Source organism: Alexandromys fortis, unplaced genomic scaffold (genome assembly GCF_014885135.2).
Source record: "Alexandromys fortis isolate MF-2015 unplaced genomic scaffold, M_Fortis_MF-2015_v1.1 scaffold_150, whole genome shotgun sequence".
Classification (NCBI taxonomy): Eukaryota; Metazoa; Chordata; class Mammalia; order Rodentia; family Cricetidae; genus Alexandromys; species Alexandromys fortis.
In genome coordinates this window covers 2463139-2480967 of record NW_026068027.1, presented here as the reverse complement: position 1 = coordinate 2480967, position 17829 = coordinate 2463139, and the positions used below count along the sequence as shown (strand labels likewise).

The following is a 17829-nucleotide window of genomic DNA, read 5'->3' as shown; positions in this document are numbered from 1 at the left end:
TGAACATTGGTGCTATAAATAGATAATGAATGATAATGAGTGGATGTGACTATTTTAAGACATATGGCAGAGAAGAAACGGGTACATGGGAATAACACAACCTTAGAAGACAGAGGTAAGGATACATTTTAATCTCTCTTGCCTTTTTTGTCTTCCCTTATCTTTTCTCTTTCTTTCTTTCTTTCTTTCTTTCTTTCTTTCTTTCTTTTTTTTTTTTTTTTTCAGTGCTGGGGATTAAACCCAGAGCCCCACACAGGCTAGATAAGTGTTATACTATTGATCTACATTCTTGTGGTAATTCAAATAAGAATGGCCACCAAGTTTAGGAGATGTGGCCTTGTTGGAGTAAGTTTGTCACTGGGAATGAACTTTAGGGTCTCTCTGCCTTTGAGCTGTTTTATTTTTGGCACAGAAGCTGCACCTGAATCTTTAATTACTGCTCCATGGTTACTGGCCCACTTCTTCCTCGGCGGCCCAGTGAGACGTTTACATACTGCTGGATCTGCCTCCTGCCATCAAATACAGCTTTAACTAAAACTCATTATTCTATTTATCAATAAGATTAGGCAGTCAGAGGTTGGGGTACAAACCTGCTAGATCAGAAAGGTTGAGGAGCAACTAGCTGATCTTCCCTCTTCGCTGATGTCTCTGAAAAAGAGCATCCTTCTGTTCTTTCAAACCAAAATTGACTTCCCCACTCGAAGCCCCTCCCTACTACTTCCTATGCATCTCTCTGTCTTCCAGACTCCCTCTGACTCTCTATGACTAGTTTCTGTCACAAAGTTGCTAGGTCCTTTTCCTGACCCAAGGTTGATTTTATTTATTAAGAAGGAAGATTTATTTCAGTGCATGGATTAAGAGATTTCAGTCCACGGTCCTTGGGTCCATTGACCCTGGATTCACGTCACTTTGCCTGGCTTTCTGCCTGGGTTTGTTGGGCAATGGTTTTTGCCCACTAAGCAATCGCCCTGTTCCCTCTTTTGTTTGATTGGTTGTTTGTGACAGAGTCTCAATGGGTAGCCCAGTGGCTGGTCTCTGACTCATGGTCCCCCTCCTCAGCCTCTTGAGTACAGAGATCAGAGGGCATGCTGCCACGCCGAATACAAACCTTTTCATTAGAACAAGAGATGATACACGGTTAAGATGTCTTTCAAGATAGAAGTGCATGACTGGAGTCAAGAAAATGTGCTCAAAGCCTGAAGGGTTTCTGTGATAAGAAGTAGCCAGGAGAGAAGGGAGCAGGATCTAAGACAGAGTGAACTGGAAAGAGAGGAGACCACAGCTGAGTTCTGGGTCCCAGATGGACAGGTGGATGGATAAAAGACAAAAATGTTGAGACTCAGGAGTTCAAGGTCATCCATAACTACATAGTGAATTGGAAGCTTTTTGAGACCCTGTCTCAAAACAGAAACAAATCAAAGCAAAAAAAAAAAAAAAAAAATGCTGAGTTTGGCTCTAATGAGGTGGGAAGCCTTGATCCCCAAACTACAAACACCTTTCCTCGTTTTTCTCACAGACAAACTCCATTGGGTGCTGGGAGCCAAACAAATACAATAATAATTGGTAAATGGTATCTTTCACTGAAGTTTTTTTTAAATGTATAGATATAGGGCTGTTAAGATGACTTGGGGATAAAAATAATAGTAATAAACTACTTTTTTAAACTGACAATCCTCATTCATTCCCCAGGGTAGATAGTAGAAGGAGAGAGAGAACCCTAAAAGTTGTTCTCTGATCTTCACAGAAGTGCCATGGCATACACACACAACCCCTTCCACACAAGTAATAATAATAATAAATAAATGATTTTTAAAATGTGAGGCATAGATAGACTTTGTAAAGCCCAGCCTCTTTCAGTGAGAAAGAGTATAGAGAGTTGGAAAAGAAGTAGACAGAGTACAGACAGTCATAGATTAAAAAGAGTAAAGGAAAATAAGCCACATAAAGATGGAAAATTCACAAAGAGTCTGGACTATGTATATTATTGTGTTTTCTTTGAATTTTTTGACTGTAAATGAGTTAAGTACAGATAGACATTTCATTGTACGAGCTGCTAAACTAAACCAAAAAATATACTTTAAAGGTATCGTGACTTCAGAATTTGAGTCTAAGGATATGTTGCTTTGGAAAAGAGGTTCTTCTTTTGTTTCCACAGAGGATGAGAACCTGTGAAATCCTTCCAGACTAATGTTGTCTGATGGACCAAAACCCCCTGAAAGATTGCCTTGAGCACCCCCTCAAAAAATTACTTTGCCCAATAAATAGCAGGAAGCAGTTTGGAGACAACTATACCCATATTCCAAAATATTGTTTATAAATGTTTGTTTACATTTAAAGGGGGATATACTATAGAGATTTGCACTGGTATGAATCTTGGTCTATTGATACAAATTTAAGGTCAGTTTTTTTATACTGTGTATATGTATTTCTAAACTTGATTAAGGTATTGTGTTTGTGCAGCTCACTTAAAAATGTAATGTATAACTAAGAAATATAGGTCAATAGATAGTCATCTATAGTAGTCAAGCTTGTAGTCAGGTTAGTTTGGCTTTCTAGATGTACAGATATATATTTCAGATGGATAGTTATTCTTTTTTTTTTTTTTTTTTTTTGATTTTCGAGACAGGGTTTCTCCATAGCTTTTTGGTTCTTGTTCTGTAACTAGCTCTTGTAGACCAGGCTTGCCTCGAACTCACAGAGATCCGCCTGCCTCTGCCTCCCGAGTGCTGGGATTAAAGGTGTGCGCCACCACCACCCAGCTGATAGTTATTCTTCAAATATCTCAAAGACTAACATAATATGTCATTTAAAATGTTTAAGAACTTAGGATTTTTCATGACAGTGAGACACATCTGCTCCTGACAGCACCGATCTACTTCAAGAGGAAGATGGGCATTGAAGAGGCTCCTTATGGAGTCGGTTAGCCATTTGGGCAAGAAATTGCTCTTGCCTAGACTGCTTGATAGTATGCTGTGTGAACTGGACATGCAGGACCCACAGAGCAATGACTGTTTAACTTGCCTAAAGGTGAGATGGTCCTTTGAGGTTCCTGCTTCATGAAAGAGTCTTCTAGACATTCTGCAGAATACAGAAAAAAGTGACTGACAAGCTGCCAATATAGGTGGAACTATCTTTGAAATTTCCTGCTTCACGGAAAAGTCTGCTGAATACTATGGGCCTGTGGGCTGAAGGTGGATGCCCCAATGGTACAGAAGAACTTTGGATGACTGTCAGGCAGTGAGATGTCTCTGTCAATTCTAGAGTTTTGGAAGTTGCTTACAGTGCACTTCCTGTTTGCTTAGGTAATATCTTATCCTTCTGGAGTCTTTGATGGAGTTGAAAAGTAGATAGTAATGATATAGTTTTCCTTAGTTATAATAAAAATAAAGTAGATATAAATGTTGTAATTACAACTCTTTCTTGATAACTGTTTTGTTATATGTAATTTTACTATGTTAAAGTTAAAACCTTTCTTTTCATTTAAAAAGAAAAGGGGAGGTGATGTGGGATTCCCCTCTGTATGCTGTGAATACCATTGATGAATAAATAAACTGCCTTGGCCTGTTGATTGGGCAGAACTTAGGTAGGCAGGGAAAACTAAGCTGAATGCTGGGAGAAAGGAAGCAGAGTCAGAGAGAAGCCATGTAGCCCCACAGGAGACAGACGCCAGAACCTTAGCTGGTAAGCCACAGCCACATGGCAATACATAGATTCATAGAAATGGGTTAAATTAATATGTAAGAGTTAGCCAATAAGAAGCTAGAGCTAATAGGCCAAGCAGTGGTTTAATTAGTATAGTTTCTATGTGATTATTATGAGGCTGAGCAGCCAGGAACAAACAAGAGACCTCTCACTATACTCAGGGACTGCTGTATGCCATGACAGTCTTTGGAGAGGAAGGCAGGCAAATGACTAAGCTGGTCTGAGAGGCCTTATTACACAAGCTGGTAAGCTGGTCTGTGCAACCCTATCACACAAGCTGGTGAGGTGGTCTGAGCAACCCTATTACACAAGCTGGTGAGGTGGTATAACCCAAAAGACAGCACACTGAATTTCATAGCTGTTGAGGCTGTTTTCAAACTTACTGTGTAGCTCAAGCTGACTTCAAACTTGTCATTCTCCTGCCTCTACCACACAATTACTAGGAGTCCAGGAATGCCCACCTTACCTTACCTGAATCTTCGATTTCTAGATTCTTGATTTTGAAGGTTTTGGGTTTTTTTTTTTATAGCCTAGGTCTCACTCTATGGTCCTAGGCTGGCCTCAGTCTTGCTATGTAGACAAGGCTGGCCTTGAACTCACAGAGATCTGGTGCCCCTGCCTCCCAAGTTTTAAGATTACAGGAATGTACAACCATGCCTGGCTCAATTTCTAGATTCTCTCTGTTTTCCTGGGAGTTCTGGGCACTGAACCTAGGGCCTCACGTATATAGCTAGTACACGACCCAGGAGAGACAGCCTCAGCTTGATTTCCTGATTCTCCATGGCAGCCACTTTTATTGCATCATCAGTGCTTGCCATCCAAACAGTACACATACAAGCAGTCATTTTATTCATCTCCAACTCCCAGGTCACATCCTTGTATCCCAAATGATGGGGGGTGGGATCCTTTGGTAATGGCATCTTTGAAAAACAAGTGTAAAAAGGGTAGCCTGGCGTTGGTTTCTTCTCAGAATCCTCAGACAGGGCGGAAGTCCCTGAAACAAAGATTATATTTTATCCTCAGTAGCAATTAACACTATTATTACTATAAACATTTAAAATTGTCTATTGGGATTCAGTTGAGCCATCATTTGGACCAAGAATCCAAATGAGGCACCTTTTCTTCAATAGTGTGCCTGACCTCAACCACTATGAAACAAGACCCCTTGGAACATTGAGCCCCAGTAAGTGTGACGGCGACAGCGATGCGTGTGACAAAATGGAGTCACCACACGTTCCAGATACACCTTACACTGACCGGTCCCTTCCCTCTTCCTACCTGCTTTCCACTAAAGGAAGCTGTTTTGGCCGTGGTGGTGCAGATTTTAGAGCTACAGTCTAGATTTATAGCCCAGGCTGGCCTTGAACTCAGGATCCTCTTGACTCAGCCTGCTGAGTGTTGGGGTTTCAAGCATGTATCACCATGCCTGGATTCAGATTATCTTGTCCTCTCATTTTAAGATAAGCTAATAAGTTAAATAACTAAAATGCAGTATAAATGATAAAAAAAAATGCAACCAGGGCATATGGGGAAATCCTCAGAAGAGAAGCACAAAGGAGGCCACATCTTTCTGTAAACTTATGTAGACTTCTGAGAAAGGGGGGGGGGGGAGTGGCACACTCCTTAGTCTCAGCACTAAGAGGAAGAGAAACAAACAGGTCTGTTTTTGTGAGTTCCAAGCCAGCCAAGGTTATATAGTGAGACCCTGTCTCAAAGACAGAAAGAAAGAAAGAAAGAAAGAAAGAAAGAAAGAAAGAAAGAAAGAAAGAAAGAAAGAAAGAAAGAAAGAAAGAAGAGGAAGGGAGGGAGGGAGGGAGGGAGGGAGGGAGGGAGGGAGGGAAAAACACTTATAAGAGGATCTGGAGAGATACCCCAGCAGTTAGGGTGCTGTGGTGGTTTGGATGAAACATCCACACAGGCCTGAGTATTTTATCACTTGATGTCTGGTGGTGGCATGGTTTGGGAATTGATGAACTTTTAGAACATGAAGCCTTGCTAGAGGAAATATATCACTGGGGGCAGGCTTGAGAGGTTATAGTTGTCCCCTTAGTCCCAGCTCTCTCTCTCTCTCTCTCTCTCTCTCTCTCTCTCTCTCTCTCTCTCTCTCTCTTTTCTTCTTCTTGGGCTTTCACAAGTCCAGCTCAGCTTTCTTTGCCTGCTCCCATGCCTCCCTGATGTTATGTAGACTCTCCCCCTGGGAGCTGTAAGCCCAAGGAAACCCTTCTTTCTATCATCAGCTTGGTCATGTGATGTGGGATTTCCCTTTGTATGCTGTGATTACCATTGGTTAATAAAGAAACTGCCTTGGGCCTGTGCAGGGAACAGAGGTAGGTGGGGAAAACTAAACTGAATGCTGGGAGGAAGAAGGCAGAGTCAGAGAGAAGCCATGTAGCCTGCCTGAGACAGACACTGGAAAATTAAGCTGGTAAGCCATAGCTACATGGCGATACACAGATTACTAGAAATGAGTTAAATTAATATGTAAGAGTTAGCCAATAAGAAGCTAGAGCTAATGGGCCAAGCAGTGATTTAATTAATACAGTTTCTGTGTGATTATTTCAGGGCTAAGTGTCCAGGAACAAACGAGCAGCCTCCTTACTACAGTCATGAGGTTTATCACAGCAACAGTGAAGGAAAGGATACAAGCGCAGACTGTGCTCATAGAGGACCCAGAGTTCAGTTCCCAGCACCCATGTCAGGGGGCTTGCAAACTGTGGAGACAGCAAAGCATAGCCCTCTTCCACATGTGGTTCCTGAGATGCAGGAAGCAATTCCCTCCAGGCAACCCAGTGGCAGCTAACTGAGCGTGTTACTTGAGGACCAAGGAGAAAACACCTATGTGCCCCAGGACTGCTTCTATGGAGTCTGTATACACATTTGGCAATGTTACAGCTGATTCTGATTACAGCAATTCTATTAGTGTACTTGTTCTTCACTTTCTTTTTCTCTTTCCACACCAGTGGCTTCTGAAAATATGGATGTGCTGTATGATAATATGAGTCTTCCTGATCTGATAGAGCAAGCAGGCGCTGAAGCTGTAAAGCAGATTATGGGGGAAATCCTGACTGATGAAAGAATTGGGGAAATTTAGGAAAAATGCAGAAATTATTTTTTACCTGGATATAAAACTTGGCAAAAGAATTATACTGAACCAGAACAGAACTTGACTATGATGAATAAAGTTTCTGAAGAACCTAGGGCTTTGGGGCTGACTGCCTATGTTTTTTTGTTTTTTTTTTTTTGGTTTTTTTTGGTTTTTCGAGACAGGGTTTCTCTGTGGTTTTGAAGCCTGTCCTGGAACTAGCTCTTGTAGACCAGGCTGGTCTCGAACTCACAGAGATCTGCCTGCCTCTGCCTCCCAAGTGCTGGGATTAAAGGTGTGCGCCACCACCGCCTGGCTTCCCATGGTCTTATAAGTCAAAATTGGAATTGTGAGGAACAACAATGGGAAAGGTATGACAATGGAGTAAAACCCACTGAACTATGCTTCTGTAAACCGCAAGTAGTTTCCCTCTGAGGTGAAAGCCTCAGAAATTGTTTTATGATTAACTCAGCTAAGAATTAAGAATATAGTGGCTGGCATGGGGCTTGGGCACTGGGAAAATGTTATAATGAATGGTGATGTTCTGACTTCAAAGAATCTTTTTACTTCTTGTGAACTCCTTTGCTCAGGTAATGATTAACCTGTGGCAAGAAAACAGAATCATTTTCCTTGTGTAAAATTTGCAATAAAAGACTGAGATTTGAAGCTCAGGGCAGAAGAAGCTCAGGAAAAGGAGGAGGAGGAGGAGGAGAAGGAGGAGGAAGTAGAAGGTGGAGGAGGAAGAAGAAGAAGGAAGGAGGAGGAGGAGGAAGAGGAGGAGGAGGAGGAGGAAGAAGAAGAAGAAGAAGAAGAAGAAGAAGAAGAAGAAGAAGAAGAAGAAGAAGAAGAAGAAGAAGAAGAAGAAGAAGAAGAAGAAGAAGAAGAAGAAGAAGAAGAAGAAGAAGAAGAAGAAGCCCTGCAGCTGACAGCCTGTCAGCTTGCATCAGAATCCTGCATTTGTGTACTCTGTGTACTCATTTCGCCTTCCAGACATCCCAGATTCGAGACCCACTTCTCTGCTGAGGCTGGACCCCAGCAGCAACCACCACTGTCTCCATCTTCAGGGGACCCTCTGTGGGCACCTGAACTCTTGTAGCACCCATTCATAGAGTTCAGTTCCCAGCACTCACACCAGGGGGCGCACAAGCACCTCTATCTCCAGCTCCAGGGCGCCCTCTGCAGCATCCCTTTATAAAGACACAGAGATGCTTTAAAAGAGGAAGAGGAGGAGGAACTTACTAGGGAGTACAAGACTGTAATATAATCCCAGTACTCAGAAGGTGGGGACAGAAGGATCAGGAATTCGAGGTCATCCTCCACTACATAATAAATTCAAGAGCAGCTTAGACTATAGAAGACCCTATCTCAAAACAGAAAAAAGCAGAAAGCCAGAATCACTTACTAGAATGATGCAGAGGAGTTCCAGTATATACAGCCTCGTCCACACATTTGGGAACCTTGGCCAGTAAACTTCATTTGAAGGTGGGTAGTTGACAAAATTCTTCCAGCAGTAACAATACTCTAAAGAAACACAAAATTTGGTTCATCTAGCAAATGCAATGGTAAATTATTTAAAATTAGTTGGAGTCCGGGCGGTGGTGGCGCACATCTTTAATCCCAACACTCAGGAGGCAGAGGCAGATAGATCTCTGTGAGTTCAAGGCCAGCCCAGTCCACAGAACAAGTTCCAGGATAGCTAGAGCTGTTACACAGAGAAACCCTGTCTCGGAAAACAAACAAACAAACAAACAAACATATACATACATACATACATACTTACATACATACTTGGGCACATTTTCTCATGCCTGCAATTCAAGCTATTCAGAAGGCTGAAGCAGGAAAACTGAAAATTCAAGGTTAGCCTGTGGCGAGTGCAGGGTAGCAACAAAGTTTTTTTTGTTTTGTTTTGTTTTTTGTTTTCCGAGACAGGGTTTCTCTGTAGCTTTGGTGCCTGTCCCAGAACTAGCTCTTGTAGACCAGGTTGGCCTCAAACTCCCAGAGATCCGCCTGCCTCTGCCTCCCGAGTGCTGGGATTAAAGGCATGCACCACCACCGCCCGGCTCAGAGTAGCAATTTAAGGACCCTGTCTCGAATAAAAACTAAGGAGAGCAGGAATGTAGCTCAGTAGTGTATATAGAGCCTGCCTGCCTCCCATATATGCTTAGCACCTGCTTCAATTTCCAGCAGCAACAACCACCAAGCATAAACTCAAAGGCTTTGCGTATTTGTTCCTAGAAGGGGTCACACTCCCTAAAAGGAAGTTCATTTTAGGTGAGCTGGAGGCAGAGATACCTAGGAAAGGAGGGCTTTTGTTCATCAATCCCTTGCTGTGAAGGTCAGAACTGGTCCCTCCTCACATTATGTTGAACTTCCCCCTCGGGAATTCCATCCGAGCATCACCAACACCACTCCCTCGGGACCATTCTGTTCTTACCTTGCTCGGTCATGATCTGGACAGTCACACCTCTGCAAACGAGGTTCCTGAGTCCTTGCCGGTTCCCCGGATCCATGTGGTAATAAAGACGTGCTACATAAATAAACAGAGTCACATTGGGGTACTGACTCAAAAATTCTGTGATGGCCTTGGAGCACTCCCCACAGGGACTCCAGGACAGGAACCAGGTGATGGAGCACCGGGCGGATGGATGAAAGGATCTTTCTGAGGTGAGGTTTTCTATGAAATTGATTTCAACGTGTTTGTTGGTATTTCGGCTCGTGTGTCTCCAGATGCTGTGCCTTCTGCCCCAGCTGATCTCATAGAGCAGACAGGTCTCTTTCCGAAGCTCCCTGGGGTCGAAGAAGACTTCAAACTCCTGGGGTTCGATTCTTCTTCTGAAACACAAAAAGACTCCCATGCAGTCCAGGGGATCTAAGAAACTTTTTCCCCTCATGCTTTGTTGTTTTTAAACCAGACCTTACATATCCTAGGCTGGCCAGGAATTTGATATGGAGCCAGGGCTGACCTTGATTTCTGTTCTATTTATACTTTATTTATTTGTGTGTGTGTGTGCCGTACATATATGTTCGCGTGCATATGTCCACATGCACTTGCTCATATGTACACGTGCAGAGGTCAGAGGTCAGTGCTGAACATCTTCCTCTAACACTCTGAGTGTTACTTTGCTCCACAACAGAGAGCATCCTGGGAGTTTGATCCGTGGTGCGGACTGGACCCCTCCAGCCCCAGAGACGTTGCCTGAGATGCAGGAGGAGGAGGGTTTGCTTCCCTGACTTCACACACTGCTGAGTAGATTTTCCCATCTGTCTGGCCTGGGAGCTGGCTGGGGAAGGCTGAGAATGTGACCAACATAGGCCACGTACCGCGTATGGCCGAGGCTGCTCTCAGGCACTATCTAAAACTTCACAAGGACACCCCGTGGAAATGGGATTTGCGAGGGACAAAGCTTTGGGGATTTTCAGAACTACCATGTTTGCCAAGGAATCCAAAGGGCTCCTGGGAGTTCTAAAATGGGAACATGGAAATGACTGTCCTCCCCGAAATGCACGGCCTTAGAGGTGGCTTGCTAACACGCCAGTAAGTAGGGAAGGAACCCATTTCCAACCAAGCGAAGGGACCAGGGCAGGAGTTTACTGCTCCATGCTCCTACCGTGATTTCCAAGGCTTTCTATCACTGCATTTCGTTAATAATGAAATTATTATAAACTAATGAAATTATTGTAAACGCATTTAATCCCGACTCTGGAAGACTTTGTTTTGCTTCTTTTCTGCCTTTTTCTTCGGGACACTAGTTGGAGCCTAAGCACGCTTTCCCTAGCACAGCAGGCGTGGCTCTTCCTCTAAGGCTCCCATTTATGACATGTGGCTGCTTGTCCACCGTGGGGCTGATCTCCAGGCTGACTTAAATAGATAACTTTTCTCTTTCTTTCCCCTGTCTATGCTTCTGGGCAGCTGCTGGGATAAACATCTTGGTTGCCCTGTGGTTTTTCTTTTAATCTCTCACATAACTGTTCTTGTACTTTTTTCTTTTCTTTTTTTTTTTTGTTGTTTATTTATTTATTTATTTATTTTAGTTTCTTTTGGTTTGTTTTTTCTTTTGATTTTTGGTTTTTGTTTTGTATTGTATTGTCTTGGTTTTGAAGACAAGGTTTCTCTGTGTAGCTTTAGAGCCTGTCCTAGAACTAGCTCTTGTAGACCAGGCTGGTCTCGAACTCACAGACATCTGCCTGCCTCTGCCTCCCGAGTGCTAGGATTAAAGACGTGCGCCACCACCTCCCGGCTTCTTGTACTTCTTTCTAAACCCATTTTATTAACATGACTAAGGGTCCAATCCCAAGATGAGACCCAGATTTCCCCAGGAACATGTGGTGGCTCTGGACAGACTCCCCAGAATTTCCAGCAATGTTGTGGGGGATCCACCAGAGAAGACCAGGTCCAAGCCTTTAGGAAGTATTTCCTAGCCACTACACTGATGTATTCAGGATCCAAGCACAGTCCTGAGCCTTTCTCCGGGTGAGATTTCAAACACAACACCCACATCCTGTGTTGACATGCCTCGGTCAACAAGAACAGTCAGGCGGAAGGGGAAAAAAGCAGAAGCCAAAAAGCAAGGCTGGTGCATTAGCATCTTTCCCAGAACTGTGACTTCGATGGATTTGATCTTGGCTCCCTTTTTCACGGGTGTTGCTGCCTACTCGCTGGATTCCAGTGCTTGAATGTTACTTCCATCACGCTTCAGTTGTGCTAAGGTCGGGGGTGGGGGCGGGGGGGGGGCTGTTCCAGTTCATTTAAACAGAAGCAAAAAGATATAGGAGTTATTCCCAATCCCAGCGACCATTAGCGATTAAGCTGAGAAAGCGTGGAAATGCAAAACCAAACCAAACCTGTAGTTTCCCGCCCTCCATTGCCATCTGGACCACTTGAAGTCAGGACTCTGCATGAGAGCAGAACCTCAGATCCCCCAAGGATGTGTCAGCAGAACCAGAACAAGTCAATTAACAACAGCAACAGAAGTCCGGGAGCGGGAGAGAAGGCACTTTCAGAGGACCCGGGTTCAGGTCCCACGTGGGGAGGCTCATGTTACCATCTGTAACTCCAGAGGGTCAGGCACCCTCTCCTGGCCTCAGCAGCAGCTGGCATTCATATGGTGATCAGAACATTCATGCACGGAAAATAGATAAAGCTAAGATAGGTAGATAAAGTCTGCTGAAGTCATTTCTAAGTGGTCTATAAAAATCCAGTTTTTCCGGGAAGTAGTGGCCCACACCTTTAATCCCAGCACTCGGGGAGGCAGAGGCAAGTGGATCTCTATGAGTTCGAGGCCAGCCTGGTCTACTGAGCTAGTTCCAGGACAGCTAGGACTGTTACACAGAGAAATCCTGTTTTGAAAAACAAAAAACACAGTTTTTCAGAGACCAAAAACTGATCGATTCTTTTTCTGAAAGAGCCTTCAATAAGAAGCAGCAGAAACTGCTCAAAACCACAGGTAGGAAAACAGAAATATCAACCCTTACCCCTGACCTCTCTGAATACAGGCCATGGCAGACGTGGCACAGAGGCTCGAGTTCCCTTGAGGATGGCACATCCAGGAACCTGGAGCCTGTGGGGACCAGGAAAAAGCCAACACACACCCACATGATGGATAGTGGCCTTCTTGAAAAACATTCATCATGGAGTTAAGCCTTTGGATTTCACTCTGGCTTCTAGGGCAGCTTATGAAGATAGATAGATGGGAGATAGGTGGGTGGATGGATGGATGGATGGATGGATGGATGGATGGATGGGCAGACAGATAATACCTCTGCCAAGATTTTGCATAAGTCTTTGAAGAAGACCATGGCAGAGAGTGGACAGAGTATCCCATGTCAGATATCCAGTCAGATATCCAGAATAATGCTAATATAGAAAAATGTTATTTGAAAAGTTATATGGAATGAGCTGGGCAGGGAGGCGCATGCCTTTAAGCCCAGCACTCGGGAGGCAGGGGCAGGCAGTTGTCTGTGAGAATGGACAGATTCTAGGCACCAGGCACACAGCGCTGGTTTTTAAAACATCAACACTTGGACATTCATTCATGCTACAGCGAGAGTCTTATGGGTGTGTGACAAGGGGAAACCTAAAGCAAAGAAGATGTTCCTGGCCTGGCTTTTCAAACTTTTACCACTCACACACCCCTTTCACACAAGGAATTTCCTGTTTGTTTGTTTTATTAAGTGGGCCATAATGTTGGTGATTTCTAAGTTGCAAAACAAAATAAACTTAAAGGTAATGATGTAGCTGGTTAGACGGTTACAGATTCTTTTTTTTTTTTTTCTTTCGAGACAGGGTTTCTCTGTAGCTTTGGAGCCTGTCCTGGAACTAGCTCTTGTAGACCAGGCTGGCCTCGAACTCACAGAGATCCGCCTGCCTCTGCCTCCCGAGTGCTGGGATTAAAGGTGTGGGCCACCACTGCCGACTGAAAAACAGATTTTTAAAACACACAAAGGCAGATTAAATAAATAAGGAAAAGACAAATAATTAAAACATGCTCATATTTACTTCTGTGTGTCACCAGGAAACGTGATTTTCCACATGACAGAGGCATGATGACAAGATGACTTATCTCACTCCCTAAAGGCAGGGAGACAGGGGAGGGGGTGGGAGAAGGATGGGAGGGAGCTGGCTCCTCTGCCCTTGCTCAGAGACATCACTAAAATCCTTCTGATGAGAGCATGCAACTTCCCACTCAGCACCCATGAGCATGTCCTGTGAAAGCCAGATATCCAGAATAATGTTAATATAGAAAACATTATTTGAAAAATGATATGGAATGAGCTGGGCAGTGGCGGCGCACTCAAGAGGCAAGGACAGGCAGATATCTGTGAGTTTGAGGCCAACCTGGTCTATAGAGTGAATTCCAGGACAACCAAGGCTACACAGAGAAGCTCTATCTCAAAAAAAAAAATTAATTAATTAATTAATATTAAAGTATGTAAAAGAAAATAAACAAATAAACTCACATATATATATTCAAAAATCCTCTTATTTTCTTTTTACACTAAGTATAAATATTGTCCCCTTCACAAGTGCTGAGGTCCTTTTCTTACTATCTAATAAAGACAAGCAAATTCGCACACTAAAAAATAAACTATAGTTGTGTAATTCTTAAATGTTCATCTCTGTGTGATTGAATTGGGAGGCACTATGCACGTCTTACCTCAGAGTGGGGTCAACAACTGCAGGACCTGTGAACCAAGAGACAGACGGCTTTGTCAGATAACACTCAATCCGCATGGAGCTGCTATGGAAACGCGTTCTAGTCTCCCAAATCTACAACCATATTGGAGAAGCGAAGCCGGTACAGCACGCACCTCCCATCCCCACATACTAGACACTGTGGCAGGCGGATGCGGAGTTCAAGGCCTGCCTAGGCCACACTCTGATGTGACCTCAAAAAAAGCAATCTAATGGGGAAGTCACTTCTCAAGGGTCCCAGAGGTTCAATTTGGAAGTTATGGGATATAGATGATGCATCTCTTCCTCCAGACTCTGTCGCTCTCCTCAGAACATGTTGGTGAGCAATGCAGAGTACTGAATCCTGACTGATGAACTTTACGAAAGTCTTCTACAAGCATTTTCTATTTTCACCTCTATCTTTCTTTGACTTTGTTTTGGGGTAGTGTGCAAGCTGAACATACTTTATACATGATTAGAATCTATTTTCAGACTGGTTTTCTGATAAACACAGACAGATCCTATATCCATGAGAGCTGATCTCAGTTCTTACCACAATTGAGCTGAGGTGTCCCTACAGTGTGGCTGGTCAGTGGGTTATTTAAACAGTTGAGATGGGGTGTCCCTATAGGATTGCTGGTCAGTGGACTCTGCTCTTCTTCCTTTTTGGCCGTTTCTTGTTGGTGAATTGTATACTGTTTATTCTCCAGTTTTTCCAGAGATGGAGATTTTAAGGTCAAAAGTGGATTTACACAACACCATCATGGTTACATCTTCCACAGACAACTGTCCTTGGAAGAACTTTGCTTCCTCCCTATGTAAACTGTTGAGTACGGCGTTGTGGAATATTCCTTTACACTGCATGAAGATGTGTCACTGTGACTGGTTTAATAAAGAGCTGAATGACCACTAACTAGGTAGGAAGGGGCTAAGAGGGACTTCTGGGGACAGAAAGGGATCGGAGAGGAACCAGGATAGGCCATACAGAGTAAAGGCAACCTAGTCTCATAGAAGAATATAGATTTAGAATACAGGTTAATTTAAGTTATAAGAGCTAGTTAGAAACAAGCCTAAGCTATGGCTGAGCTTTCACAATTAATAAGACTCTGTGTCATTTTTTTGTGAGCTGGTGGCCCAAAATAAAAATCTGTCTACAGTAAGGTGCTTTTGCTTCTGACAAATTTGATCTTTTTCTTACAGCTTTTTTATGTGAGTTGCAATTATCAGAACCATTATCTCCCTGGCTGAAGCCTACAGAAGGAAGGGTTTATTCCTTCCCAGACAGCTCCACCATTGCCCTGGCTCATGGTCGCCCTGGCTCTACCGTTGCCCTGGGCACCGTTACTCTGGCTTGTGTTTTGTTTGCTTTTGAGAGTCAGTTTATAATAAAAAGATCACATAACCTTGTTTTTTCCACTCTTTTCTGTGTCCAGCCCCAAACCAATTAAATAGTAGGCAAATGTATCCAAAACACTGTTTTAGTCATCTCTGAGCTTCAGAAATCCTCAAGGTCATCCTCAGCTACTCAGTGTGTTCAAGGCCAGTCCCGGCTACTGGAGACCACGTCTTAACAATAAATATTTTTTTTAATCTCCAAAGATTTAAACCCTACCAAAGACAATAAGAAAAACAATTTCAGGCGTGGGCTCCAATTTCAGCTCTTCTGAGGTCACTTCCTTCCAAAGCCGGCACGTCTTCCGCCTGCAATTTTTCATCTACCACCTCGCAAAAGCTCAGATTACAGGCGTGAGCCACTGTGTCTGCTGTGTATGGTGCTGGGAGTGGAACCCAGGGTTTCCTGCATGTTAGTTAAATCTATGCCAACTGAGCTACATCCCCAGACCGTTTGCTTGTTGGTTGGTTGGTTGGTTGGTTGGTTGGTTGGTTTGGTTGGTTGGTTTGGTTGGTTGTTTGGTTGGTTGTTTGGTTGGTTGGTTGGTTGTTTGGTTGGTTGGTTGGTTGGTTGGTTGGTTGGTTGGTTGGTTTTGAGGGGGTGTCTCATACTGTAGCCTAGGCTCGTCTGAAGTGTATTATGTTGCCCAGGATAGCTTCAAATTTCCTGTAATCGCCTGTTTCAGTCTCTAGACTCCTGAGATCAGAGGTGGGAGTAACCACAGCTGGCTGACATTATTTACCACTGTCTAGTTAGCCAGCTAGCACACAAACCATTTGCTACTGCTTCTGTTTTTTCTTATTTAGCTTTAGTTTTACTTTTTCCAGGTTGAAGTGTGGGCAGCACTGAGGGATTTAACCCAGGGCCTCATATATTCTAGGCAAGCTCTCTACCATTAAGCTACACCATAACTCTTCTTAGCAAAAACAAAGCTTTTAAGTGTGTGTGTGTGTGTGTGTGTGTGTGTGTGTGTGTGTGTGCCTGTGGAGACCAAAGGAGGGCATTGGATTGGAACCCTTAGAGCTGAAGTTACAGGCAGTTGTGAGCAGCTTCATGTGGGCACTGGGAATCAAACAAGAACAACAATTTTTTTTTTTTGAGACAGAGTTTCTCTGTAGCTTTGGAGCCTGTCTTGGAACTAATTCTTGTAGACCAGACTGAGCCTCGAACTCACAGAGATCCGCCTGCCTCTGCCTCCCGAGTGCTGGGATTAAAAGTGTGCGCCACCACCACCCGGCTGAACAGCGAATATTCTTAACTGCTGAGCCATCCCCTCCAGCTCTCCCATCTTTTTTAAAAGCAGGTTCTTGCTAAATTACCCAGCATGGTCTTGAATTTTCCCTGTAGTGCACAAAGACCTTCAACGAGTAATTCTCCTGCCTCAGCCTCCCAAGTAGCTAGAATTATAAGGCTATATCACCAGACTCAACTAACTTAAATTTTTTATTACCATGAAACCAACATTGATTTAGGGTTACTTGTCAAAATCATTAGGAGCTATAAATACCCCATCAGAATAGTAATTCATCTTAAGAACAATATTAATGTATTAATCATAATAGGAAAGTTGGAAAGCACCTAGGGACCCAAGCATAAGCAGGTTACACGCATGTATAATTGATGCGCACTTGGCCAGACCATGGACTTAAGCTAAGCATGGCAACAGACACTTGCATTTCCATATACTCAAGAGGCTGAGGGAAGCAGGGGAATCATTGAGGCCAGGAGTTGGGGGTCAGTCTGGGGCAACATGACAAAAGTCTGCATAGAAAGAAGCAAAGTAAAGAGGAAAAAAATTTGCTGCACACTTTGCCAGGACCTGGCACCCCCTTTACCTGTCTCGGAGCTCATCTTGCTCTGTCTGGACTCCTTCCTCCCGAGCGTGTGTGGCGAGGATGACTTCTGCCAAGTGTGTGTCTGCGTTTTGTTTCCTCTGGAGTGCCACAGTCACCCGCGTAGACAGAGGATGACTAGTTCCTGAGTGGCAGCAGCTACTTGAGAGCTGTCCTATGTAAATGAAGAAGGAAGTGGCATCTGGATTTTCATCCTCCACAGGGAGGAACCCAAAGGCACAGGAATCGTCACTTCTGCAGAATAGAAACTGATAGTTTGAAATTTCATATGTTTAATAAATTTCAGATGTTTCCTGGTGATGTCTAAATTTACAAGGCTTTCTTCTTCGAGTTCAAGTAAGATTGGGAGAGAAGGCAGCGCAGAGGTCAGAGAAAATGAAACTGTTTCTTGGCGTGACCTGGCAAGAATATTGTGGTTTTCACCTATTACTTCCTCTCATTTGTCCTTTGTTCCATCTCTCTGTCAGAGAAGGGAGGGGCACCTAAGGGTGCAAAAGCGGCTGGACCTTGGTCTCTGAGTCAGATAACTAGTGTGCTGGTCTGGGGCTCTTGAAGGGAAGGTTAACTGGATGACTAAGTCCACTCTTGAAATTTTTAGCCCTAATTTAAAAAAAAAAAAAAAAGC

The 17829-nt window shown here is 43.6% G+C and overlaps 1 protein-coding gene across 1 annotated transcript; it reads right to left on the bottom strand.

The window, feature by feature from the left end:
* Positions 1–4469: 4469 nt before the first annotated feature.
* Positions 4470–17571, bottom strand: Apobec1 (apolipoprotein B mRNA editing enzyme catalytic subunit 1). The gene is made up of 5 exons (XM_050164180.1): positions 17187–17571; positions 13942–13969; positions 9222–9619; positions 8187–8305; positions 4470–4696 (listed from the first exon to the last, which is right to left on the bottom strand). Exons 1-5 carry the CDS (start codon positions 17200–17202, stop codon positions 4571–4573), a joined length of 687 nt encoding a protein of 228 aa, XP_050020137.1. The 5' UTR covers positions 17203–17571; the 3' UTR covers positions 4470–4570.
* Between the last annotated feature and the right edge of the window lie 258 nt (positions 17572–17829).

Bases quoted from the DNA above. Each gene is read 5' to 3' on its own strand.
- Apobec1 (XM_050164180.1), bottom strand. The intron at 8,306-9,221 runs GTAAGAACAGAA...GTGTTTCTTTAG, and splicing joins CCAGATCATGACCGAGCAAG to AGTATTGTTACTGCTGGAAG. The intron at 4,697-8,186 runs GTAAGTGATTCT...TCTTTGTTTCAG, and splicing joins AACTCCTCTGCATCATTCTA to GGACTTCCGCCCTGTCTGAG.